The sequence below is a fragment of the Castor canadensis genome, chromosome 19, assembly GCF_047511655.1.
Source record: "Castor canadensis chromosome 19, mCasCan1.hap1v2, whole genome shotgun sequence".
Classification (NCBI taxonomy): domain Eukaryota; kingdom Metazoa; phylum Chordata; class Mammalia; order Rodentia; family Castoridae; genus Castor; species Castor canadensis.
The window spans coordinates 5,544,670-5,570,723 of NC_133404.1; the positions used below are offsets into that span (position 1 = coordinate 5,544,670).

A 26,054-nucleotide genomic window follows, 5' to 3' on the forward strand; every position below is an offset into this window, starting at 1 on the left:
GCGACTTCTGCGTGGCTTTCTCAGAGACAGCTTCAGGAGGTCATGAAGTTGCCACAGAGACCTCCTGCCTGTTAGGAGGAGGCAGCAGGAGTAGGTTGGGTCCATGCATAGGTGTGGTGTGGTCCCATGGTTCACTGTGGGCCAGGGCCGGAGGCTAGCACAGGGGCCCCTCCCCAGTTCTCGTGTGCTTAAGCAGCCTCAACGAACAAAGGTTCTGGAGCTTGTGAATTCTGGAGAAGGAAGAAAGCAAGGAAGGGCACACAACATGCATTCTCTTCGCCAGTGCTGTGCCCTCCACTGGGGATGCTATTTGGCCCACTATTCCTGGTCATCCTTCAAGATTCATCTGAAGTGATAGCTTCATTGAGAAGCCTTTCCTGTCTGGAGGTGTTACTTAAGCCCCTCAGCTTCCTCACACAGAGCCTTCTGTAATTTTCTGTGTCTCTGTCTCAAAAGCAGAGCTGCCTTTAATTTATCTCTGTATCCTGTACACCTAAAACAAGAAGCTTGGTGAATACTCAGTATTAAGTGCCTGAATTTTTTTTTTTTTTAAACTGAGGGCCTCACCCTTGCTAGGCAGGCAATCTACCACTTGGGCTACTCCATCAGCAAGTGCCTGAGTTCTGAACAGTGTGTCTGTGGGAGATAGGGAGTAAGGAGGTCGGACAATTACGCCAGGCCCGGTCGGGAGCTCATCCACAGCAAAGGGAGCCACTGGTTTATGCCAGGACTCCTTCAGTGACCACACCTTCTAGAAGGCAGAGAAATGGACTACAACTCCCAGAAGGCTGCGCGCCCAAGCAGCTTCCTGTTGCTCTTATGAGTCTGCGTGCCATTCAAAATCAGTGGGAAGAGCGACCGAAATACCGCGATATTTGGGGGCTCTGCGAGACGCGCCAGCGCGGGTGAGCCACTGGCGGGGCTAGGAAACGGGGTGTGGGGGGAGGCGGGAGAGGCTCTGTTGGCGCCTCTGTGTCCTCGTGTGCGTGCGCGCGTGTGTTTGGTCCGCACAGCCTGTGAGACCTGTGCGGTTAGGGCCTCCAGGAGCGGTAGGCACCTCCCAGCCCAGAGTGGGGGACTTGCACCTGCATCTCTGCCCGCTCGCCCTGGCCTTGAGCTGCTTTACGGTGATCTTAGAGCAGTGAGTTCAAAAGGCGGCGCTATGAGCTGCCCGCACTTAACGCTTCCCTTTAAGAAACAGTAGCGTGGTGGAATGCCTGTCAGGCCTTGAGTTCAACACCCACTACCGGCAGAAAAAAAAAGGGGGGGGCGGGGAGAAGAAAGAAAAAAAGAAACAGCATCACGAGCCTGCTTCCAAAAAAGACTAGGGGCTTCCCAAAGTGCAAACTGCATCATAAAAGGTGGTAAGAGAAAAGGAAAGGACTGGGGTGTTGGATTTGTAAAGTGGCGAGGGGTATTTGAAAATTAATTTTGAGCGCTGGAGGCGTGGCTCGAGCAAAAAAGAGCCTGCCTAGCAAGTGCCAGGCCCTGAGCGGGTGGCTCACGCCTGTAATCCTCGCTACTCGGGAGGCAGAGATCTGGAGGATTGAGGTTCGAAGCCAGCCCAGGCAAATAGTTCACAAGATCTATCTCGACAAAAGCCATCACAAAAAAAGGGCTGGTGGAGTGGCTTGAGGTGTGGGCCATGAGTTCACACCCTATTACCGGGTGGGGGGAAAAAAAAATCACAAAAAGAGGGGCTGGAAGAGTGGCTCAAGTGGTAGAGTGCCTGCCTAGCAAATGCGAGGCTCTGAGTTCAAACCCCAGTACTGCCAAAAAAAAAAAAGGTGCAAATTGTGTCAAAAAAAAGGTTTTTGCTGTCCTTTGAAGTATTTGAAAGCAGGTGCTAGATAATGGGCAGGAAGGGTGGAGATGTGGCTCAGAGAGAGAGAGAGAAAAACTGCACCCTAAAGAGAGTGACAGTCGGACTTAGGCTGTTCTTGGTGGGCTTTTTGTACTAAGTCTGGGGGATGTCATGTAAGGGTTTTGGGCTGGGGATGTTTGACAGGGAACATTTTATTTCTTTGTCTGGTCAGGGTGTAGGTTGGAAGGTCAGACATGTCTGCAGTTGAACAACACAAAGTTCAGTTCGACAATTATATTGATTCCAGGCCTAGATACTGTATGCTTTATAGGTTATAAGTTCCTGTTTTTATACCTTTCTTCTTGTTTAAGTTTTTCCCTTTGATCCCTTCTTCTCTCTGGTCAGTCCCTATTTTATTTTATTAGGGCCCAGTCCCTTATCATTCTCTTCTTTCCTGAACTAGGTTGAACATACACCCTGACTTGTAAACTCTTAATTAAACTATTTGGAGAACACTTAGACATCACACACTTAGACATCAGACAAAGGCCTTTTTGTCTGGCTCAGCTATTTTTCTTTATTCATTTTTGCGGTGCTGAATTTGAATTTAGGGCCTACACCTTGAGCCATTCCACCAGTGATGGGCCATTTTTGTGATGGGTTTTTCGAGATGTGGTCTCTCAAACTATTTGCCGGGGCTGGTTTTGAACCACAATCCTCCTGATCTCTGCTTCCTGAGTAGCTAAGATTACAGGTGTGAACCACTGGTGCCTGGTTAGTTCTTTTCTTTTTAAAATAGAAGTTGTAAATTCTATTTTTTATAATGCACATATAATAGCAAATGTAAATTCTGCTGTGGTCATAATGTAGAGTATGGAAAAAACACAAAAAAAGGATTTCATATCTATGAAATGGCTTACAATAAAGACTACTCTAAAGCTATTATTTAGCTACAGCTATTGTATTGGTAATAAAGGGTGGAAAGATTGACTTACTGGTAGCCCAAGGATGGCTAAGTATAACTAAAGCTTGCCTCCCTGTAGTTTTAAAAGAAACAAACTGAACCACATAATAGAATAACCTCATTGTCTTTTCTTCTTGGGAAGGTCAGTGGGGGTGTGGGTAGAATTGGAAGTAATAATGTCCCCCTCTGGACAAAGATGATATGTAGGTCAGGGAAAACAGTGATCTATAGTGTTCGCTCTGCTCCTCAAAACTAAGGTCTGTGGTAGAAGTGGTGACTTTGTGCTTGCCACTGTCAAAGGAAATGTTCTAGAAAGTTTGTGGTCCAAAGCATCAGAGGATATGTCAACCAGCTAAGAAGAAACAAAGATGAACCACTTCTGTGTATGGAAAGAGCTTTCATTTAGGAAGTTATATTTATTATGTAAACAGGGAGTCTGGCCCTGTCTTTCTAAAGGGCAGAGAAACTGTCATTTCCTGACTGTGGCTTACCTGTGTAACTGGTGCCCTGGGATAGGGAGGCTCCATAATCATGAACTTCATCCTTAAAACCCACCTCTCTGTCAATTCTTTCTGCTGTTCAAGAGTTCCTAAGAGTGTTGGAGACATGGCCCAAGTGGTAGAGGGCCTTCCTAGTAAGCTCAAGGCCCTGAGTTCAAACTCCAGTACTGACATAAATGAATGAATTGATGAATGAATTAATAAGAGTCCCTATGAGTGCAGCAGAGGCCAAGGAAGTGAGGTACTGCCTATAGCTACCCTTGCTGTGCAAAAAAGATGGCTTTAATAAGATCTGGTTGGAGAAACAGATTTAATTGGTTTGGAATTTGATCTTTGAGAGTAAACACAAAACTCCTGCCAGCTGTCTTGCTCCCTTGGACTCTCAGGTCCAACCAATTTGACTTTGCCTCTAAATGTTGGTTAAATGATCCAGGTTCTGTTCTTCAAGTATATCATGCACACACATAGACATGTACAGTTTTTTCTCTACAAAGGTCCGTAGGTGTGGTCCTTGGCAAAGCTTCCTCAGACAGCTAAGTGGTGAACTTTGGGCCATGTTACCTGCTGTAAGGGAGCAGCTGAAGTCAGCAGTATAGATTTTCATCCTGAGTTAAGCTGGTTGGTTTCTGTAAGGTGATCCCTAGGAATTCTGTGGTTCGAGGACTGCAGAGATGAAATTGAGCTTCTGGTCTGGCAAGCATCTTTCTCCTAGCACCAGTTGGCTGAGGTGGGGATAGGGTCAAGATTTGAGATCTGGCAGGTTGGTTTTGCTGGCAAACCAAGAATGTGCCTGTCAACCTCCTGATGGTGTGCTCCAGAAAGAAGCTGTCTGGCAGGCCCAAGGGATCTTGAAAGTGCCAGCAAATATAACTTCGGAGATCTTGCTCAAGGGCTCCAGCCTGCTTCACCCCTGCTGAGAAGAGTCTGGGCCTTGGGAGAGCCTCCTAGGTAGAAGTGGGACAATAAGCCACACATGTCCCTGAGCTCATGTATATGCCTAAGTGTTGAAAGCCAACACTGGGTAGAGGCCCCAGTCATGTAGGTAGCCAGGGGAGGCTCACCAACACTTCTTCCTCAGCATCTGCTGGGTTTCCCTCCCACTGCTGATTGTGCCTTTTGTGAATGCATCTTCTAGGACCTTCTGTCTTGTACAAGGAACTCCTTACTGCTGTCTGTCATGCATTAACTCAGGTTTCTGTTGAAGGGAGGTCAGCTTGTCCTACCCCTGCATTTTTCACATGAAGAAAGAGGTTCAGGGAGGGAATGACCCTGTACCCCCATCACACAGCAGGTCAGGTCAGAAGTACAACCATGGACAGGCATGTTCTGCCCACAGTGCCCTAGAGGCTTCAGTATGTATGTATGTATGTATGTATTTATGGTACTGGGCTCTGAACTCCAGCCCTCACACTTGCTAAGCAGGCACTCTACCACTTGAGCCTCCAGCCCTGTCATGTGTTGGATATTTTCTTTTCTTTTTTTGGTACTAAGGCTTGAACTCAGGGCCTACACCTTGAGCCACTCCACCAGCTTCACCAGTCATGAACTATTTGCCAGGGCTGGCTTCAAACTGAGATTCTCCTGATCTCTGCTTCCTGAGTAGCTAGGATTACAGACGTGAGCCACTGGTGCCTGGCTTCAACTTATTAATCAATCAGCCAATGTTCCAGACTGCCAGATAGTGGACTAGTCTGGTCACACATTCTGGGAGCTTGCTAGAAGGAAACTGATGTACAAATTGAGTCAGTGATTACCAACAAGGTACATCCCAGAGAAGGGCCCATCTTAAATATCTTAAATGATTTTAGATAAGACTCCTATCTCCTCAAATTCAGGATGCTGTAGTGTCCCTGACAGCAGTGGCTATGTCTTCCACAGGTCTTCTGCCCAGAGCTTGATGGTCAGTCCTCACTGTTCGTGGCTGAGTTTGCTGGCCCAACCTGTCAGAGTGTAGATTTTGGTGTGTGCATCAGCCACGGTACTCTACCTACTCACTTCTAGCAACATTCGAGCCAGAAGAAGAAATGTCCTACATCTGCCTTATATTTATTTCTTCCTGGGCTTTGATTTGTAGGTCTGTGCTCAGCCTGATCTACAGGAATGAGGACATGACCAGAGAGGCAAATCTCTTGGTTCCCAGGAGCACCCAGGCCACCTCACAAGCATCCTTAGTCCCCGTTGCCCCCTGCTACTTCTCTACCAGTCAGCCTGGCCCTCTGCAGTAGCTCCAGCACCACAGTCCAGCACCAGCACCAGCACTACCTTTTTCAGATCAAAACTCCTGCCTCTCACTGTCCTTGACATTCTGGTCAAGACCTGATTTGGCAGCTGTGTCTCCTGCTCCTCCCAACCCCCACACCACACTTGAGCCTCACTACTAAGCTACTCCTGGTTCCCAAACCTACCTACCACCCTTCTGCAGGCCTGTTCACCTTTGCAAGATTGCTCCTTTCAAAGTCATTTCCTCCTGTCTAGAAAAATTACTCATACTTCAGGACTCATCCTGAGTGTCATCCTTTCTGTGACATGGTCTGAAACAGTCACTAGGTAGCCACAGCACTTGGTACAACCTGTTTTTACAGTACCTGCCACATACATTGCCACTGGTTTGTGTGGAGATGAGGCCTAACTTTCTCACCACCCTCTGTGCTCCTGCAAGCTGGCACTGCTGACCTCCTGGGCAACCCCAGCATCTGGCTCAGAATTACCACGTGATGCTCTCTGTGCGCTTTTTGGATGAATAGCTGAATGAAGGGGGTACCCTTTGTTCTGCTTTAGATCCTAAGTCCTGACAGAGCTTATGGAACCCAGGCTTCACAGTCTCCCAGAACTTGAAACCACTAGACCACACATGGAACCAAGGGCTTCATCTCCAGCTGCCACACTCTCGGTGGCCAGAAAATTCCATGTTCTCGTGGGTGTCACGGGAAGTGTTGCTGCCCTGAAGTTGCCTCTTCTGATATCAAAGCTTTTGGATGTTCCTGGGGTGAGTATTCTCTCTAGACAAGCATGGCGGCCTCTTGCATCAGTCACCATTCCTGGGGCCAGTACATTTCTGCAGGATGTTGGGTTTCTTTTTCCTTAGTTGTGTTTGTGGAGGTCCTCTGTGTGTTGGTGTGTGGTGCATAGGAGATAGACCAATACACAATCTAAGTAGAAGCTAGGCTAGATTAGAGTTCAGATTAGATTAGATTAGATTGGAGATTAGATTAGATGGTGTGGATTGAACATGAGGGAAGATGTGGGAGGACTCCCTGGAGGGTTTAGGTCCCAAACACCAACCCTGAGAGTCCATGTTGTCCTATGGGAGGAGTGCTGGCTGGAGATGTACAACAGGTTCTCAGCCCCGCCTTGCATTCTCTCTGCCCTAAACACTACAGCTCTGTTCTCCCTCATTGTTTGACACCATGCTTGTCCTGTCAGTCAAGTACACTGAAACCTCAGGGGCTCCTGTTGCCCACAGCTCTGGTTTTAAACTCTGCTCCCTCAGGCATTCAGAGATGCCCCAGAAGCCACCACTGTGCATTGGGGTAGGGGACTCTAGCCCCGTATTCTTCACCAGGCCACCTCATCTTTGATTGTTTTTATATATTGGCATTCTGTGGCAGAAGTTCAAAGCCTTAAACCATGTGAGATCTAACCTGTGGTAGCCTTTCTTGCTAGTCTGGGCTCCAGAGTACTCTGTGGGTCTGTGTCATCTCCCGCTGTCTCCATTCTTCACCTGATGACCACTGCTTTGGGCAGGCCCGTGCCAGCCTGCAGTGCCCCTCCCCTTTTTCACCTTTCAAATCCTTGCCTGTCCCAGCTTGTGTGGTTTTGATTTCCCTTCTTTTAAATTCTCTTGGTGTAGAACCATAGCTTGAGTTGGACTCTGCCTGTGTCATCCAACACTGGTTTGGGGGAGGACATTGTTAAGTCACTAGGGCTCAGGCTGTACATTTTCCTTGTTCTCACCTGCCTAACACCTAACACGGGCCGCTGAGGCACTGTATCGCACATGTCCAGCAGAGGGCAGTGCTCTCTCATGGATGACCATGTGAGGAATCACTAGCCAGGGGCTGGGAAGGCTGTTTCACTTTTTTACTTTCTAACAATTTCTACATAGAAAGTTACCACCTTACCTACCCCACCCCCGGGCTGGAATAAGCAGCAAAGCTGCCAGCTAGTGATGCCAGCCAGGCAGGAGGGGGAAGGGAAGAGAGTCTTGTATCTACTCTGAGACTGGGCACTGCACTTTGTGCCACCTGGGACCAGCTGTTCTCTGTGTGCCTAGAGCTGTTGTTAGGAACTGGCCAGTTAGAGCCTCAAGGGTGGGAAGACTGAAAGGGGTTAGAGTTGCCAGTGCTTCTGCCACCACCACCCGCATGGGAGGGAGGGAGCCATGCAGTTCCTTTTCCCATAGCCCCAGAGCAAGAGAGTTTCCGGATGGGTGGGTGGGGGTGGGGAGTCTCATCCCAGGAAACAGATGGGCAGCTTCAGAGCACAGGGGAACCACAACCCCACCGCTTCCTCCCAGCCCACGCAACTCGTGTGTGTCGGTGTTTAGAAAGGGCTGCCTGGAGTAGGGAGGCTCTCTGCCCACCCCAGGCCTTTGCGCCTGGGCCCCTGGGAGGCCAGGCTATGTCTGGAACAGGACTTGGCTCTCTCTCTCTGGCTGGCGTTGAAACCCAAAGGAGGCAGCCAGAGGGCACTGAGCTAGGCGAGAGGCCTCCCCTGACTTTGCCTGCCTTCTCATTGTAAAATAGGGATGATTACTGCTGTTCATCTCCCAGGCTCTTGTCAGGCTCCATAAAATGTTGGCTGGAGACAGGAGACACAGATGACACAGTTTGTCATCTTGTGCTAGCAGCTAGACACAGAGCTGGGCACTTGGAAGCACTTAGCTGTGGGTTCCCTGTCCACTACCTCCTCCTCTCCCCTGTGTCACATTTGGGCCAGCCACATGGTGTGAGGCTTTGGGGTTGGCAAGACAGCCACATGGGAAGAGCCATGGAACCATAGCTCTCCTGCTCACATGTGAGGGTTCCCATCTTCTCATCCAGCAGGAGGGCAGCTCAGCAAGCCTAGCTTTGCTCAGTAGAGCTCTGTGAGGTGTCAGTAACCAAGGGTGATCCGGGATTGCCTGTGTTAGTCCCAGGTGGTGGCCCCTGCCCCACTCAGAACTCCTCCCACTCCCTTCCCTTATAGTACTGAGCTCTATTTTACCCCTTTCTGGGTCACCCCCAGGGGTAGTCAGTCTTTGTCCCTTAGAGCAGTCTCTCTCAGCTCTTTGCCTTCTGGGCCTGGGATACACTTGCACAAGGCTTTCCCAAGCTCCTTTGAGGACATGCAGCTTTTGAGTGGCCAGTGAGCAGCTCAGGAGTGGACTGCAGGGAGCTGGGCAATTCTGCAGACCAGGCTCATAACCACTTTTGTCCCACCAGTATGTGCAGAGGTCCCGGGAGCACTGACCAAGAGGCTGCTGTGCTGTCGCGCCACAGCCAGACTAGTGTGTTAAGAGGGCCATTGGAGAGGGGAAGATTTAGCCACAGACCTGACACCAGCAGCTGGGGAGAGAAGCCGCCATCAAAGAAGTTCGGGGAACAAGACAGTGGGGAGGTGGGACAACCATACCTCAAGAGAGGCAGCCGTACATAGAGGATTCCTGACTTTGGGACTCTGAGCAAGGCTGTTCTTTTTGGCTTCAGTTTTCTTACCCATTCAGTGAAGGGGGAGGTAGATTTTTAAACGATCCATCTCCAGGGCCTCTTCTAGCAGTGGCTTTAGAAAATTCTAGATGTGAAGGCAAAAGGGACGAGGACCAACGTAGCCTAAGAGAAGGTACTAGGCCCATGAGCCATGCAGGTTTTACAGTTCCTTAACTGTCATGTAATAAGCAGCAGTTGCATCTGGGTTGTCAGCTCAGTTTCTGCCCTTTGTCCAGCAGCCTGGCCCAATACCCTTCAGACTTTGGGGAGAAGACAGACACCGTAGTCACTTTTCAGGGCAGATGTCAGCAGGGCTGAGAGCCAGTAGGGGATTTGTAAAGGTGAGAAAATCTCCCACTGAGGGAGTTGGTAGGGCTTGGACTCAGAAAAGGATTTCTAAAACGTCTAGGGCTGTCAAGGGTGAGGAAAGAGGGCCTCATGCAGTACAAAGTAAATTCTGCTTTTCTGGAGAACTATTTGTCAATCTATGGAAAATTGTAAGGGCTCACAGCCCTTAATTCACCCATGGAATTAAATCCTGTGATTATGAAAGTTCATTGTATGTATAAGAATGTTCGTTATAGTTTTGTTTATCATTTCAACACAAAACTGGAAGCAACCCAAATGTCCAGCAATAAAGAGATGGTACACTTATAGTGCAGCCTCTTGATGGGTTACTAGGCAGTGGTTTAGAAGAACATTGGTTCTCTTCATGGTGACACAGAACATCCTCAGGATAGAGGGAAGAAAGCAAGGTGCAGGAAGGAGCTGACCATTGCCTGTTTTTGTGTAGCCTGCGAGCACTACTTTTTAGTAGTGCTACTTTTTAGCCTGAAGCTAAGAATGATTTTTACATTTTTTTTTTTTTTTTTTTAGTGCTGGGGGTCAAACCCCCAGGGTCTCTTGCATCGTAGGTATGAAGCCCACAATATTATCTGACCCTTTATAGAAAAAGTTTGCTGGCCCTGGTTGCAGACATTCCTTTGTATACTCACGCATCGGAGGTACTGCCCACAGCTTTTCCTCTGGAGTTGGCTGTTCTCGTGGAGGGCAATGCACTTTCCATTCTTTATCATTCTGTTCATTTTCATTTTCTGTGTGTATATTTGCTTTAAGTCATTAGGGTTTGGGGTAGAAAATATTGTGGAACATTCTTTATAATCTTATATTGTATTTTAAAAAGTGCTCGCTGAGGAAAGGAGAGCAGGAGAAAGCAGGCCTGGCTTGGGGTTTTCCTTTCTTTCTGGGCAGGGGTCACCTGCCTGCTCTGTGGTTCTGCTGTGGAAACAATGAGGCCTGTATTTGTGCCTCTGCTGGCTTGGCTGGCTTCTTCACCTATCCTGCAGGCCTCTCACTGCTCCTCTCCGAGTGAACTCTGTAGGCCACTGGTCAGAGGCAGCCAGCCCTAGGCCTGGGCAGAGGGTCCTGCACCCTGCGGTCTTCCCCTGATAACCCTAAACAAGGTCCTCATGGAAAGTCTCTGCTGACTGCCTGTTTTCATTCTTGGGAGTTTTCTTGGGTTAGGGAGAAGTGGCAGGAGGGCCAGTGTTTCCAGAACACCATCTCTCCCAAGAGGCAGGTAAGACAATGGTTGTTTCCTGCAGAGCCTGCTGAGTGAAGGAAAGGGTCAGTGAGACAGCTCAGTGAGCTGGATGAACCCCTAGAAACCATGTGGTCAGAGAGGAGCCAGGGGCAGAGAGGAAGAGGAACTCATCTTGTTTGAGACCTTCCAGCAAGTGAGTTGGCCAAAGTGGGCTTGAAGCCAGATTTCCAGACTCCTGTCAGCAAATGAACTTGAGGAGCTCAGCTCTGGAGTGTGGGCATTGTCTGCTCAAGCTCACTGATGTCCTGAGGGTGAGAACCCCCAGGAAGTTGTGGGCTCTTGCCTTCTAGTCAGGGTTACATGTGCCTCACTCCTAAGGACAGAGGTCCTATTTTGCCGGCTCTGGCCACCATGGCATATGGGAGGCTCAGTAAGTGTGTGCTGAGTAGAGGTGTCATTATGAGACATCAGGATAACCCAGTAACCCACTCGGATCTGCTAATGAAGCTACTTCCTCCCCAGCTCTCCTGCCTCATGTGCCATCCACTCTGGGCGCCAAGAGTCCTTTTTTTTACAGTATACCTGCCACCCCCATCCATGCTCAGATTAGTGCCAGTTTCTTGGCTGGCCATCAGGCTCTGGCACAGATCTGGAACATGGTAGCATCAACACTGATTTGCCCAGTGTCTGGGTCCTAACCATATGTGCCATCCCAAAGGCCTGTCACCAATTCTCTGGTGCCTTGAGTGATCACAGGATAAGTCCATGACAGGTACTTCCCCTTTAGACTCTTCTTTGCTCTCCTGTGTTGGCATCACCCCATGCCCTACTAGGAACCTCTGCTCTTCTCTGGCCATTCATCTGCAGGTTCTAGCCACTGTTCTCCTCCTTTATTTGTACAATATCAGAGCTGTGCTATTCAATATGGCAGCCACCAGTGTATTCAAATGTAAACTAATTTGAATTAAGTAAAACCCAAAATTCAGTTTTTCAGCCACACCTCAAGTGCTCAGTGGTCTCCTGTGACTAATGGTGACCATACTGGACAGCACAGGTATGACATGTTTCCATCATTGTAGAGAATTCTGTGGGATAATGCTAGATTAGTGGTTCTCCAATAGGGTCCCTTCAGGGGACATCAGACAATATCAAGAGACATTGGTTGTTATAACCAAGGGGGGTGGTGGTACTACCGATTCATAGCTGTAGTGGGTAGAGAACAGGGATGGAGGTGGAACATCAGGTCATAGGATTTGTCTGATCCTGTGGCTATGAAGTTTTTTTTTTTTTATAGTACCAGGGTTTGAACTCAGGGCCTCATGCTTTCCAGGCAGGAGCTCTACCACTTGAGCCACTCTGCCAGTCCTTTTGTGTTGGGTATTTTTGAGATAGGGTCTTGCAAACTATTTTCCGGGGCTGGCTTCAAACTGCTATCCTCCTGATTTCTGCCTCCCAAGTAGCAAAGATTACAGGCCTGAGCCACCAGCGCCTAGCTGCTATGAGGTATTTCTGTACAAATTCCTTTTATGTCTGCCCCAGAAACACCCTGAGACAGATGAGGGGCCTAAAAGTAGAAGTGGCGGTGTCACCCCAAATTCTGTTTCCATTTTCTCTCCCTGACTCTCCAGAAGACTCAGATTCCAGATGGGTTTGTGTGTGTGTGATACTGGGGATTGAACCCAGGGCCTGGCACATGCTGGGCAAGTGCTCTACCACTTAGGCCATGCCCCTGGCCCCAGATGGAAATTCTTTTTTTGTTGTTGTCATTGGCGGGACTAGGATTTGAATCAGGGCTTCATGCTTGCAAAGCAGGTGCTCTATGCTTGAGACACACCTCCAGTCCCAGATGGAGATTCTTACTGTGTCTTCAGCAGAGAAAAGGAAACCAGACTTGTCAACTGGTTTCAGGAAGCAATCTTTATAAATGCTAGACAAAATTCAGACAACTTATGTAATAGGGTCTGGCCAGGCCTCAGTCACATTGTACAAAGAGGTTCCAGTTTAAAAATATTGCTACAGAAGCTGTTCTCAGGGTCTCTGAAGAGACCAAGCACAGAGCTGCCATTCGAAGCTCTGAGGTATAGGGAGGCTCTTTTGATGCTGAGCCTCGCTTCTTTTAGGACCCACCCACAAGGGTTTAAGAGAAAGAAGGGAAGAGTTGCTACCCTTGAGGTGTTTCTGCTCTGCCAGGACTCCTTGTCATTTACTGGGGAAAGGTCAGGTTGAATGATCTGAATTATTTGGTGTCTCAGAAGGTAATATAACATGTTTTTGTTTTTTTTTTTTTGTCTCAGTACAAACCCAGGACCCAGCCCTTGGCTCCCAAGACTTTTTGGCTGAGTGAATGAAGATGAAAGAACAGCCCAAAGGGCTGATGAGTCAGGTCAAGTGGCATCCTTCTAAAACCAGAAAAACTAGCCAGGGCCTGCCTGACAGCACTGGGGTCCCTGCCTCTGTGGGGTCAGGGAGGAGCACGGGGAAGGAACTGCCCTTCAAGTTATTCTCAGGTGAAGACATCACCCGAGGAGGCTCCCTAACAGCCTAGGAGAGCAGCCGGAGAGCGGACTGGCTGAGAGCCTGGGAAAACAACATGGAGGGAATATTCCAAGCAGCACTACCGCCCAGGGCGTGAGGCCTAACAGAGCCCCAGTTGGAGTTGCCCAGGGGCAACTCCAGCTCTGGTTAAGAGGGAGTTTACTAGGGAACTGTGAGGGACCACATTTGGGACCAGAAAGTGAAATGCTTGGGTATAGTCTGGGACTGGTAGCTTGGTAGCAGCGTGGATGAGAAGAAATTTTTAAGTTTTTGCTGATGTAACCTCCATCTGTATCAGCAGGAGTTCATGGCCACCAGAACAGCCAATGAGGACTCAGCTCCATTAGCAGACACTCAGGACTGTGGTGCTCCAGTTTCTTGATGAACCTGGCAGTGGGGACATCTGTTTGGACCCCCTACACACAGAAAAAATGGCATTTACCATTAGATTCTTCAGTTTTGGAAATTTTTAAATTTTGTTTCTTTTTTTTGGTCATACTGGGGTTTGAACTCACAGCCTCATGCTTGCTAAGTACATGTTCTACACTTGAATGAAACTCTCCTCAGCTGTTTATTGCTTTAGTTATTTTTCAGATAGGGTCTTAAGACTTTTGCCCAGGGCTGGCCCTGTATCTTGATCCTCCTATATGCACTTCCCACATGGCTGTGATTATAGTCATGCTTCATTATACATGGCCCTTAATTTGTTTCTTTTGTAATTTTTTTCTTCTGTTTTTCTGTTCTCTCCTTCTGGAATTTATTAGTCAGATTTTTTTATGTCCTGGGTTGGTTTTCTATTTTTCTCATCTTCCACTATTATCCATTTTTTTTTATCTTTTTGTTCTGCTTTCTGGAAGATTTCTTCTGAACTTTTGAATTTTTTATTTCCCTATACTTTAGTACCCAAAAGTCCCTTTTTGTTCCCAGATACTCTTTTTTTTTTTTAAATAAGGTTATGTTATTTTTCTTGGGTATGATCCCTGACCTCTTGAGTTTTCTTCTCCCTGCATTTTGCCCACAAGTTTCTGTTCGTTTATTTAATCTTCTTTTGCTAGACAGCCTTCAGATGTCTAATACTCCTTGGATATTCCTATTTGGGTGCTAATAGCTGGTTGGAAACTCTGTCTCCATTACCAGGCACTCAGCTGAGAATGAGTTATTCTGTTGGGGGCTCTGGGAATTTAATATCTGAAGGGAAGGGGAGGTCACCTTCCCTACCATACCCCTGTGCTCCCAGGATCATTTTGGTCTCCCAGAAAAGACCTCCCCAGTTTCCTGCCTGGTAGACCCAGTGTTCCTAGGTCAAGTAGGGGCAAAGAGCTTGGGTCTTGCTCAGCCTGTAGATAGTTATATTTATCGTATTTATTCCAGGACTTCTTTGTCCTCTGTCTGCCAAGTGTTTCCAAGTTTGACAACTCAGAATTGGGGTAAATCTGGCTGCTGGACTGGAGAGGAAGCTGGGAGATTTACCTGTCCTGGAGACGGTGAATCCATCCTGCTGCCTTCAGCTTTGCCTCCTGCCTCCCTTTCCAGGTACCCACCATCTTCAGTTCTGAGCCTTTCCTAGTTCCCGTCCCTGATGTGCCTGTTTCTCAGCTGCTTTGTAGGCTCTTGGTATTGGATTTTCCAGCCTCATCTCATCTCATCTTCTCTGCTAATGCTCCCTTTGACATCCATCTTCCAGAAATTGTGGTGCCTTAACCACTGTTGTGTTTTCTCTTCTCTTTGTTCTTGGGAATTTACCTTATTTCACTGAAAGTTAATTCTTTTCTTTATCCTTTACATATCCTTTGTTTTAAACGTGTCTTTTGAGACAACCTATTGGTGAATTTAAAAACATCCAAAATGCCAGTGCTCACGCCTGTAATCCTAGCGACTCAGGAGGCAGATCAGGATCAAGCATCAAGGTTTGAAGTTTGGGAGATCCTATCTCGAAAAAACCCATCACAAAAAAGGGCTGGTGGAGTGGCTCAAGGTGTAGGCCCTGAGTTCAAATCCCAGCACCTCAAAAAAATCCCAAAAGAGAATCTGAATTTTGATCAGGAGCCCATTATGTATTTCTGTTTATCACATTAGGACCTATTCTACCATCTTATTTAGTAATTTCTACTCATTGTGTCTTTTCCCTGCTGTGTCTCCTTTTCTCCCTTTGTTGTGTGGATTGAATTTTCTTCTGGTGATACTGTATTGTTGATTCTGAGCTCCTGTCCTGGTGAAGTCAATAATTGAAGAAGCCAGGCCAGGAATTAAGAGTAAAGCAAGCACCAAGTTTATTGAAAAGACAGCAAAGCTCCCGGTGTGTTGGGGCTTAGGAAAGCTAAGCCGTAGTACAGCTGGGCTCTAGGAGTGATACAGGGCTTGCCTGCTTAGGACCACCTAGTCTACCCAGAAACTGCATTTGTGATTGGCTGTCATCTAGTTGACTTCCTGCTGACTCCGACCACCTGCTCATCCCCATCCTTATGGAACTGGAATTCCAGGAGGGTCTGGTCAGCTCCCCTGGCCTTGAGGCCCACCATTCACACTTCTGTTATCTTGGTGTGGGATTTGCCGTTTTAGTTTACTGGGGAGCCCGCTTCTGTCTCTTTCAATGTCTGTTTTCAAAGATGCCTTCCTGTCTCCTTATCTAAGACAAAGTCACTTCTGTTATTTGCTCCCCTCACATTTTTGACAGTTTGACAGTTATACATCATTCTTCTCATGATTACCCTACTTCTTACTCCCCACACTTGACCTATCACTGCCCATGTCTTCCCCATGAAGAAGTTAAGACTCTCAGTGTGATCCCCCTCCCTCTGCTCTCCCAGTCCGTGTTGGTTCAGAGGCTTCTCCAGGGCTGGGTTCTGTGGAGGAACAAGGCAGCTCATTTGCCATCATGCCTAGAACTGGGCAGGATTTGTTCAGGATGTTCTGCTGGGGCCTTCAGCACTCAGTGGAGATTTGGTTTAAAGGACTTGAGTGGCAGTGTTGCAGTTACTGATAAATAGAAAATCCATATTCTTATATCCTATGTGGATGCATCCAGGCAGTATATGTAGACCTGCTGAGGATGATAATGAAAGTTTATTAAAGGTTAGAGGGAAAAGTTACAGTAGGCCACGATAGGCCAGGTGGGAGGCGGCAGCAGGAGAGCTCTCTATTACAAAGTGGGTTGTTTTTTTTTCTTTTTTAGTGCTAGGATTTGAACTCGGGGCCTACACCTTGAGCCACTCCACCAGCCCTTTATTGTGTAGGGTTATTTGAGATAGGGTCTTGAGAACTATTTGCCTAAATTGGCTTCAAACTGCAATCCTCCTGATCTCTGCCTCCTGAGTAGCTGGGATTACAGGTGTGAGCCATTGGTGCCCAGCTTAACAAAGTGTTTTAAAAGGTCCCCGGTATACTGTAGGAAGGACAAAACCTGAACAGTTCTTGATCACTGAGAATGGGAGGTGGGGAGGAGCATTTGGGCAGAGAGAGAGTATGTGTTTTCAATCTGAAATACAATGTTAAGTTATCTGTGTTTAAGAGTCCCTATCTTCAATCTTTTCTATGTCCTGGTGCCTCAGGAAGAGGAAGTGAGATGGAAAACGGACAGGTCAATAGAGCTGGGGACCCCAGACCTTCTGTAGCTCTTCCTCAGCCTTCCTCTCTGAGAGTTGGCCCCTGGCCCCAGCTTTGTCAGCACACATCTACCCCAGCCCTGTACAATAGGAGGAAACAACTGAGCAGAGGGGCCTCAGGGAGTCATTGGGGAGGAGTGGCGACTAAGCTGAATTGGTGCGTTCACGCCCTATCTAGAGAGGCAGCTCTGACCCAGTGCCACCAAGTCTTAGCAAGTAGAAGTGTGGACCCAGAAGACCAGGCTGTTCATTTTCATGAGAACTCAGGAAATTGAATTTCCAATGTGAAATCTTCCAATTTATATATTAGCTTGAAAATGTTAAAAAACCAGCCACCAGTGGCTCATGCCTGTGATCCTAGCTACTTATGGTAGCTGAGAAGATCATGGTTTGAAGCCAACCCTGGGGAAATAGTTTAAGAGACCCCCATCTCCAAAATAACCAGAGCAAAATGGACTGGAGGTATGGCTTAAGTGGTAGAGCACCTGCTATGCAAACAAGAAGCCCTGAGTTCAAACCCCAGTCTCCCCCCCCCACACACACACAAAAGTTAATAACCCTGTGAAGGCCACATGGCATGCTGCAGGCTGGCTGTGGTCAGCCATTGCTGCCCTTGCCTGCTGCCCTGGTTGGTCAGTGACACTGTCCATGTTGCCCTTGACTCTTCTCCCTCCTGGATGAGTCCTCTCCTGACTCAGTGGTTTCCACAAAGGTGTGGTTCCGTACTCCCTTGCACTTCTTCCCAGCCCCTTTCTTACTTGCCAGCTTGTTAGTCTGACATCTGGCTTTACAAGTGACAGCCAGCCTGACTAGGGCCCTTCACACTCTGTATGCTGCTTCTCACAGCCACTTGTCTTGCCACATAGGTTAAACGCCTTCCTTGTTTACACTGGTGATTTGTTTGTGGATGCGTGGTGTGAAGGCAAACTCGTTCTCTCCCGTGAGTGCGGGGCACACGGACTTGGTTTTGCCGGAGTCTGTCTACAGCCTGAAATCCCGAGGCCTTGATCCTGAAAGTATGTGACAGACTCTGCTCTCTCACTGGTACATGGACTCACACACAACGTGCCAGCCCCACCTCTCAGTGCTGTGGCCTGTAGAGGGCAGGCTGCCCTGTGGCACAGAACTAGGGGCCCCCCTGGTTGGCCCCTCCTGCCTGCGGTGGCCTCCAAGGTCCTGTAGCCTTGAGCTCCCTTCCCATCACCCGCCTGCTGCTGCCTCTGGCCTCACTCTGCCTGAGTGGCAGGAATCTGCTGCCTTATATACACTGGGCAGTTGGTGACTCATTCCTCAGCAACCCCTCAGATAGAGAAGTGAAACGGCTGCACCTGGCAGGGCCTGACCTTTGGGTAACAGCGGAAGTAACTGTGCAAACATTGGGCTGCTAAGGAGGGGAAGTCCTCTGTGCGGAGAGTATCTGCCTGCACTGGCCCTCGTGTAGCTTCCAGGCCTGTGACTCTGGTAACAGTTTCCTCTCTCTTCTCCTTCTCTTTACTTTTTCTTGGTGACAGCTAGAAGTCACAGTGGTCACAACCGAAAAAGCCAAACATTTCTACAGCCCCCAGGATGTTCCTGTCACCCTCTACAGTGATGCTGATGAATGGGAGGTCAGTGCTGGTGCCCCTGGGCCATGTTCCATTGTGTTTCCCCCAATAGGACAGAACTGTACACTCTGCAGACTATGGTCTTGGCGGCCGGAGCAGACAGGATGGGCTCAAGTCAGTGGTCAGGGCCATCTAGGCAGAGGCGATGAGGAAAACATCTGTCTAGCTTCTGCCTAAGGGAGGCCTGCAGTCCCCGCCCTCCCAAAGTCGAGCTCAGCTTTGGCTGGGTGCCTGGGGTTGAGTGTCCTTGTACTTATCTGGGCTGATGAAACCACAGAGGAGCTCTGTTCCCACCACCCTTGTCCACGTGGCTCCCAGCGCCAGGGCTGTCCAGAGTGCCTCACTTCCCACGGCCGCCAGGCTCTGCAGAGGGGTGGGCACTGAGCTAACTTGCCAGGGGCGGAGTGTGGGCCTCCCGGGGATGCCCTGCCAGGCATTTTTAAACGTTCTCAGCCTTGAACATTTCTGGCTGGTCTGTCCTCCCCTCTCCGCCCCCTCCATTTCTCACTGCCCCAGAGCCCTTCCACTGGCTTGGACACCAGCATCCGCCTCAAGCAGACAGGCCAGGAGTTCCCTGCCAGATGTCAGTTCTCTTGAAAACCAAACCATAAAGGGAATAGCTCAGAGAGACAAGGGACGCTTGTTTCCTCAGGCCTGGTTTCTGTCAGGCTGCTGGCTCCACTGCCAATGCTTGCCAGCTTAGGCTCTGGAGGGGACGATAGTGGACTAGGAGGAGAAGGTCAGGTGGTCTCCCTGGAGCTCCTGACTTACGTACCTGGCATGCTTCACACACACACACACACACACACACACTGACTCCTGTTTCCTTCTTCTGCCAGACATGGAAGCACCGCGCTGACCCTGTTCTCCACATTGAACTGCGGAGATGGGCAGACCTCATGCTTGTAGCACCTCTCGATGCCAACACTCTGGGGAAGGTGGCCAGTGGTATCTGTGACAACTTGCTTGTGAGTTCAGCAGAGTTCCTATGTCCTCATCCTTCCCCAGGCTTCACTCCCAGTTCTGCTGAGAGTCAGATCTCCTTGGACCAGGAAACCTCTGACTAGGCAACCCAAGTTTGCTTGTCCCACCTACTCTTAGCAAGGGGGCAGAAGACCGGATCTGAGGCCTCGACTAGGCTTGCTGGTGCTCTCTGGAGGTCTGCCTCTCATCAGCTTCTCAGTGCTCAGCTGGGTGCCCACCCCCAGCCTAGTGCTCTCCCTTTGTCCTCCATCGTGGCTGCCCTGGATGGAGGACATCGTGCTCTTCCAGTGGTCTGCCCAATGCCCACCACCTCCTGCTTCAGCCTCACCTGCTCACCAAGGTGTCTGGTAAGGGAGACTGCTTCCCCATGGGTCTCACACACACTTACCTCTTTAGTAGCCTTAGCCCCAAGGCTGAGACTCAGTTGTCTCCTATGTACGGAAAAGCTTAGAGGAAGAGAGGAGAAAGGCAGGGTGAGAGGTGATTGCTGATGGATGGTGGAGGTTGAAACAAAGTCCAGCTGTACAAATAGGCATTGGCTTAGGCCTTCGAGACCTCCAGGGAGCCACTCACTTAAAGAGGGTCTGCCTTTGTTCATATGATCATCTAGGAAGATCTGGGTTGATTTTTCTCCTCCCTCCCTTTCCCTAATGACTTTTTTCCCCATTTCTTGAGCTTTTTCCTCCTGTGTGCTGGGGTCCACACTGAAGACACAGGACAGAAGGATATGGTTTCTGGTCATCCATGCAGGCAGAAGGAGAATGTCTCCTGGTACAGTCTTTTTTTTTTCCCCAGAGATACTGGAGTTTGAACTCAAGGCCTCACATTTGTCAGGCAGGTGCTCTACCACTTGAGCCATGCTCCTAGCCCATTTTGCTTTGGTTATTTCTCAGACAAAATCTCAAGGTTTTGCCTAGAGCCAGCTTCAGATCTTGATCCTCCTACCTATGCCTCCTGCGTGGCTGGGATTCTAGAGGCATGTCACTGCAGCTAGCTTACTTGTCGAGATGGGATCTCATGAACTTTTTCCCCGGGCTGGCCTTGAACCACAGTCTTCCTGATCTCTGCCGCCTGAGTAGGTGGGATTACAGGCGTGAGCCACTGTGCCTGACCTGGTACAATATTAAATGGCCCCATCAGCCCTTTAACAGTGGGTTCTTGCTTAGTGCTGGGTATACAGTAGCTATTCAAGAAATACTTATTACACATATGCAATGGGAAGTAATTTTATGTTTGTAAACAGCCTGGAGTCTTTTAGAGTTTAATATGGTAAAGTAGGTGAATATGGAAACTGAGTCAGGAATTTTAGAGGTTAGATAGGAGAGTGATATCCTTGTCTGCTTGTCAGTGAACTCTTGGGTCCTCCTCAGAGAAGCTGCTAGTGACTCAGAGCACAGGGTGAGCAGAATATTACCAGTGTCGCCCTTGCAGACTGGAGAGGACAAGGAAGCAGAGCTGGAGCAGCATTGTCAAGACCACCAGCAGGGTGGGATCTAGCTAACAGGGCACAAGAGTCCAGCCACTTTCGTTGAAGCAGGTCAGAGTAGGGTGCTTAGCACCATCCCACCAAACCTGCAGGCCCCCACTGGCTGGTCAGCAGCTGCTGATGTGACAAAGCACTGTGACTTTGGAGTGAAGCCCCAACCAGCTCTCCCAGGGCTCCTCCTGCCTCCTAAAAACTCTGCTTCCCATTTTTCTTCAAAGCTGCCACCACTTCCTGAAATCTTTGGGGTTCTCTCTCCAGAATTGGCTTGGCAGTGGAACATTGACCTCCAAGGGTTTTACTTAAAGGCACAAATGTTTCACAGAGTCTCAAATATTACAAGTTTGAGCTGTCGGCATCTGCGGTATGTGACCCTGTTCTTTCTCCGCAGATGTCTTCTAATCCTGAAAGGAAGCTCAGCCTACTTCCTCTCAGACCTTCTCCCTCTCCAGGGCCCAGAACTGGTAGCACCAGGAGAGCAGCGCGCTAGGGGATCCTGTGCTCCTGGCCTCTGAGCCTTGGTCTGAGCATCTGCCCTCTGGCCCACCCAGGTCCTCTGGCCCCTTGTTTGTACTAAACAGGCAATCAGATCCAGAAAGAGGAGGTGACTTTCCAGGGTCATTTGTCTGGCTGGGCCCTGATCTTCCAAATAGGATTTGGCCTCTTGCCATACCTGAGTGGATTTCCAGGGGCAGACGCTAAGCTGCTGAACACAGCACCGGCCACTTGGCCGTGGGAACTGAGTTCCTCCTCTCCTCCCTCCTGCTGCCAGTAGGTTTGAAGGAGCTGCGGTTTGTCCAGGAAGCACTGAGCTGTGAGACAGACAAGGCAGGGGGAGCAGATATGCTGCAAGGTGGAGGTGTTAGGGTTCTGCTGTGGCTGGTATGCTTTGCTTTGAGGGTGCTTAGAAACCCCAGCACAGCCCCCACACCACACACAGTCAAGGGGCTCTTCTCTGCAGCACGTGGCTCTGGGCCAAGAGGAAGTGTGACTGAAACTGTCCACTCACAGCCCGGTTGCCCCATTGAGAGGATTTGGTAGGAAACCAACTCTGGTGTCTAGGATGATGCAAGCAGCCAGATCCTGGGGCCGTTTGCTGTCCCAGGAGAAGGCCAGGGCACTAAGGGGGCAGGTGCTGGCCCAGGCCTGTGCATGGCTTGTTCTCTGGACTCCCCTTTTTCCCAGATGGACTCTAATTCCAGCCATTGTCTCTCCAGGATCTCCCAGCCTTTGGGAGGAGGTGCCTGCACAGTCAGAGTGCAGGGGAGCTCCTTTTTCCCTGAGGCCTCCCAGTCATTGAGCTTGTGGTTGTGATAAAGCTGAGCTGCTGTGCTGGAGCTGGTGCTTAGTGCTGGACACTGGGCTGAGCTGTAAAAGTACTCATATCCTCAGTCCTCACAGCTGTCCCACAAGGAGCCCTTTTGCAGAAAGGAAGCTGAGGCCCTGGTATCAAATAACTCATTCAAGGTTTCACAGCGAGTAACAGCACAGGCAGGATTTGATCTCAGACCTACTTGGCTGCAAAGCCCCAGGCATTAAGGATTCTATGAGCCAGTCAGGCACTTTCACTGCTGCCTGGATCTGTGACTCGGTGGGATGACCGGGCTTTGGGAGGTGGGGAGGCTGCCCAGGGCATGTGCACAGTGTGGCCTCAGGGAGCTGCTCCCCTCTCAAGGAGATGCAGCATGCCCATCTGTGAAAGGGATCAACATTTTCCTTATAGGGTCTCATCAAAGGCTCCTGAGATAATGTGTGAGAAGAGGTGTTTGTCACGTGTCAGATGTTTTCATTGCTAGGGCCCAAAAGCAGAGCTGGGGCTGAGTACCTGCCCCATGAGCGGTATGACCCCTAGCTTTCCTGTGATCTGTGAACCCTGTCTCCTGCACTCCAGGGTTGTTGCAACCTAGAGGTATGAGCCTTCATGGAGAAAGCTTCAGCTGGGTCACAGGGAGAACATACAGGAGGGAGGTCTGCTGGAGGTGGCTGGGCATTGTAGGCATTGGTTGAACACGTCCTGTGTCTAGGGCCCAAGTCAGAGCTAGAGGGGAGGATCGAGGGGCGAGGAGACACAGCCCTCCTCCCAAAGGATAGGAGACAGCTCACAGCAGATAGGCAGCACCCAGTCATCTCAAGCCCATGGCTGGACTGCTGGCTGTAGCCAGAGGACAGTGGGGAGGACTTGGAAAGGCTGGTTGGCAGAGCAGCAGCACCCCCTTCCCCACCCCCGACACACACACTGGCCCCTCTTCACAGACCTGTGTCATCCGGGCTTGGGACCACAGCAAGCCCCTGCTCTTCTGCCCTGCCATGAACACCGCTATGTGGGAGCACCCCCTCACCGCACAGCAGGTCAACCAACTCAAGGCCTTTGGCTATGTGGAGATTCCCTGTGTGGCCAAGAAGCTGGTGTGTGGAGACCAAGGTGGGTGTCTTGCCAGGCTCACAGCCCATAGCTTTGGGGTCACCTCTGGGTTCACATCCAGCCTATTGTAACTTTAGCCAAAACTATTCTGTGAGCTCAGCTCTCCCCTCTGGAAAGTGGGAATCCTAATTCCTGCCTCTCAGGATTGTTAGGGTGAAATGAGACCGTGTGAGTCAAGTGCCTGGTAGTCCCTGGAGTGTAACACACTGGTAAGGATGGCTACCAGGATGACTCACTCCCAGAGTCTGTTTTGGGGTGTCTTATGAGGGGAATGATGGGTGTGGGTCAGGCAGAACTGGACATGGCCATCTCAGTCCTTGGGCCCTGAGTGGGGTGCTTGGGAGAGCATTTGGTTGGGGGGATGGGTGCAGGCATTGCTAGCCTGTCTGGCCACAGCATAACTTTACTTCCAGGTCTGGGCGCCATGGCCGAGGTGGAAACCATTGTGGATAAAGTGAAAGAAGTCCTCTTCCAGCACAGTTGAACTGGGATTTCTGTCTCATATGTCCCCTGTACTCAGTGTATTGTCAGGCTGAGATGGTGAAGATGTCAGCAGCATATGGTAAAGATTCTGCATTTGCTGATGAGGGTCAGGCCTGGGCCTGCTGTGGAGCCTCTCCCAGGACCTGACCTCCTCCAGGTTAGCTGGAACGTAGGCCCAGGCCCAGCTTCTTTTGATCAGGAACCCCTCTTTCAGGAGTTCCTCCCTATTTCTTACTGGGATGGGCCCAACAAACCAGGGGAGCCCACTGCCATGTTGCCATATTGACCCTGTGCTCCTGGGAGGAACACGCGATTCTATCTCCCGCATAGTAATTGCTTTTTTTTTTTTAAATAGAGAGGTCAAAGTTATTCATTGATTTATTCATTTATTTATTTTTGTGGTGCTGGGGATCGAACCCAAGACCTTGAGCATGCCCTGCAAGTGCTCCACCAGTGAGTCACATCCCGAGTCCAGTAATTGCTTTTAGAAACAGTGTGGCTGGAGATCCCTGGTGTGGTAGTCCCCTGACCAGGCCTTGGGAGCTTTGGTCGTTTTGGTGGGGTGCCCATGTGCCACACAGAGCCAGAAAGTCTGTAAGGCAGCAAGACTCTCAGATTTCCCAGAGACCATGCTGTGAGGTTGGAAATAAGGAAAAAGGACCTTTTAGGAGACTCTTTTGTTCCTTAGCAACCTGTCTGTGGTCTCAGAGATCAGGGGGCATTGCCAGGTGAGGCTGGGGAAGGATCTGCGTTGATGACTGACCAGCACAGGTGGTTAAGGACAAAGAATACTGAAGTCACACAGACCTTAGTTCAAATCCAGCTGTGCCTCTTACCAGCAGTGGGCCTTGGCTTGGGACTTCACCTTCCTGATCCTTACTTTCCTCATCTGCATTATCATCCTTACCTCATGGAGCTGTTGAGAGGATTAAATGATATAATGTATGCAGAATACAATTGTCTCCTCTGTCTACTGGGGATATATTCCAGGGCCCCCAGTGGATGTCTGAACCTACAGATAGTACCAAACCCTAAGTACACTGCTTTCTCCCATGCATGTATACCCATGACAAAGTTTAACTTGTAAATTAGAGCAGTGTGTTAGTCAACTTTTCTTTGCTCTGACGAATACCTGAGGAAAGCAAATTGAAGAATGATTTATTTTGGCTCACAATTTCAAAGGCTTTAGTCTGTGTCCTTTGGCCTTGTCATTTTAGGCCTGAGGTGAAGCTAAGCATCATAGTGAAGGGGTGTGAGAGAGCACAGCTGCATTTGGCAACCAGGAAGCCGAGAGGAGCAACAGAAAAGGGCCAAGTTACATCCTTCAAAGCACACTCCCAGTGACCCACTTATCCAAGTAGGCCTCTCCTTTCACAGTCTTCACCCCCTCTCAATAGTCTATTCAGATTTTGAATCCAAGTCAGATTAAAGCATTGATTAGGTCAGCACCCTCCTGATCTAATTGGCTCTGGAAATAACGTTGAAGAGACAACCACTGGTGTACATTACTGATCTCCTACTCTCAATCCAATGAAACTGACAATCGGGATTAACTATCACATACAGTAAGAGATTAATAATAGCTAATAATAAAACGGCAATTAAAAATCCACTGTAAGTGTGAATGTGGTCTTTCTCTTAGCAACTGCAGCATACAATTTTTACCTTATTAAGTTGAAAGCTTTCACCTCTTCACTTAATGGGAACACTTAGTTTCTCTTTGACTTATCTCCAGCATCACTACTGCTGGGCTTTGGGGCCATTATTAAGTAAAATAAGGGTTACTTGAACAGGAGCACTGTGACACCATAACAGCTAAGTAGCTAAAGTGCTGGTAGTGTATACAAGGTGGATACACTGGACAAAGTGATGATTCATGTTCAGGGTGGGATAGAGTAGGAAGGTGTGATGTTTCATCAGGCTCCTTAGCACATTTTTAGACCAGATTTCCATCTGTAGTCATGGCTCAAGTAGTAGTACTCCTGCCTAGCTAGTGTGAGGCTCTGAGTTCAAATCCTAGTACTGAAAAAAAAACTTATGAATTGTTTACCTCTGGAAATTTTCATTTAATAGTTAATATTTTCAGACTGCAGTTGACCACAGGTAACCAAAACCAGAGAAAGCAAAAGAAAAAAAGGGGAGGGGTGTGGGGGAACTACTGTAGACAGCCTAACAAGTACCTGGACCATAAAGATTGTCAAATAAACAGAAGTTCAAACTAGGTATGTATATGCGCCAGGCTATCTCATTTTTGGGAAAATTAAGTCCTACGTTACCCAAGCTGACTTGGCCCTTTATGCAGATGACAGGCAAGCTGCTGGCAGGACTGGAATCTGCCCTGAGTCCCAGGTCTCTTGCTTCCTGGTTTCCTCTGGGGCCACATCCCTTTAGCTTTGTGGCACTTGTAACAGAGATGTGGGAGCCTGTGCCTTGTTGACAGTAC

General features: G+C 49.1%; 1 protein-coding gene across 14 annotated transcripts; it reads left to right on the forward strand.

Moving 5' to 3' along the window:
* Positions 1-62: 62 nt before the first annotated feature.
* On the forward strand, positions 63-25,223 carry Ppcdc (phosphopantothenoylcysteine decarboxylase). 14 transcript variants are annotated; one of them, XR_012444078.1, is made up of 6 exons: positions 63-905; positions 5,147-6,254; positions 12,793-12,881; positions 13,335-14,566; positions 18,147-18,242; positions 19,079-19,119. XR_012444078.1 is itself a non-coding variant. In XM_074062144.1 (6 exons), the coding sequence occupies exons 2-6, from the start codon at positions 6,069-6,071 to the stop codon at positions 23,610-23,612; spliced, it is 651 nt and encodes a 216-aa protein (XP_073918245.1). In that variant the 5' UTR covers positions 795-905; positions 6,047-6,068; the 3' UTR covers positions 23,613-25,223. The 14 variants fall into 14 exon arrangements, 10 of the variants coding, with proteins under 10 accessions (XP_073918245.1, XP_073918251.1, XP_020031470.1 ...); XM_074062144.1 differs by lacking the exons at positions 12,793-12,881; positions 13,335-14,566 and adding exons at positions 22,960-23,128; positions 23,542-25,223 and having other exon boundaries at positions 795-905; positions 6,047-6,254; positions 19,079-19,207; XM_020175881.2 differs by lacking the exons at positions 12,793-12,881; positions 13,335-14,566 and adding exons at positions 22,960-23,128; positions 23,542-25,223 and having other exon boundaries at positions 847-905; positions 19,079-19,207.
* The last annotated feature ends 831 nt before the right edge of the window (positions 25,224-26,054 follow it).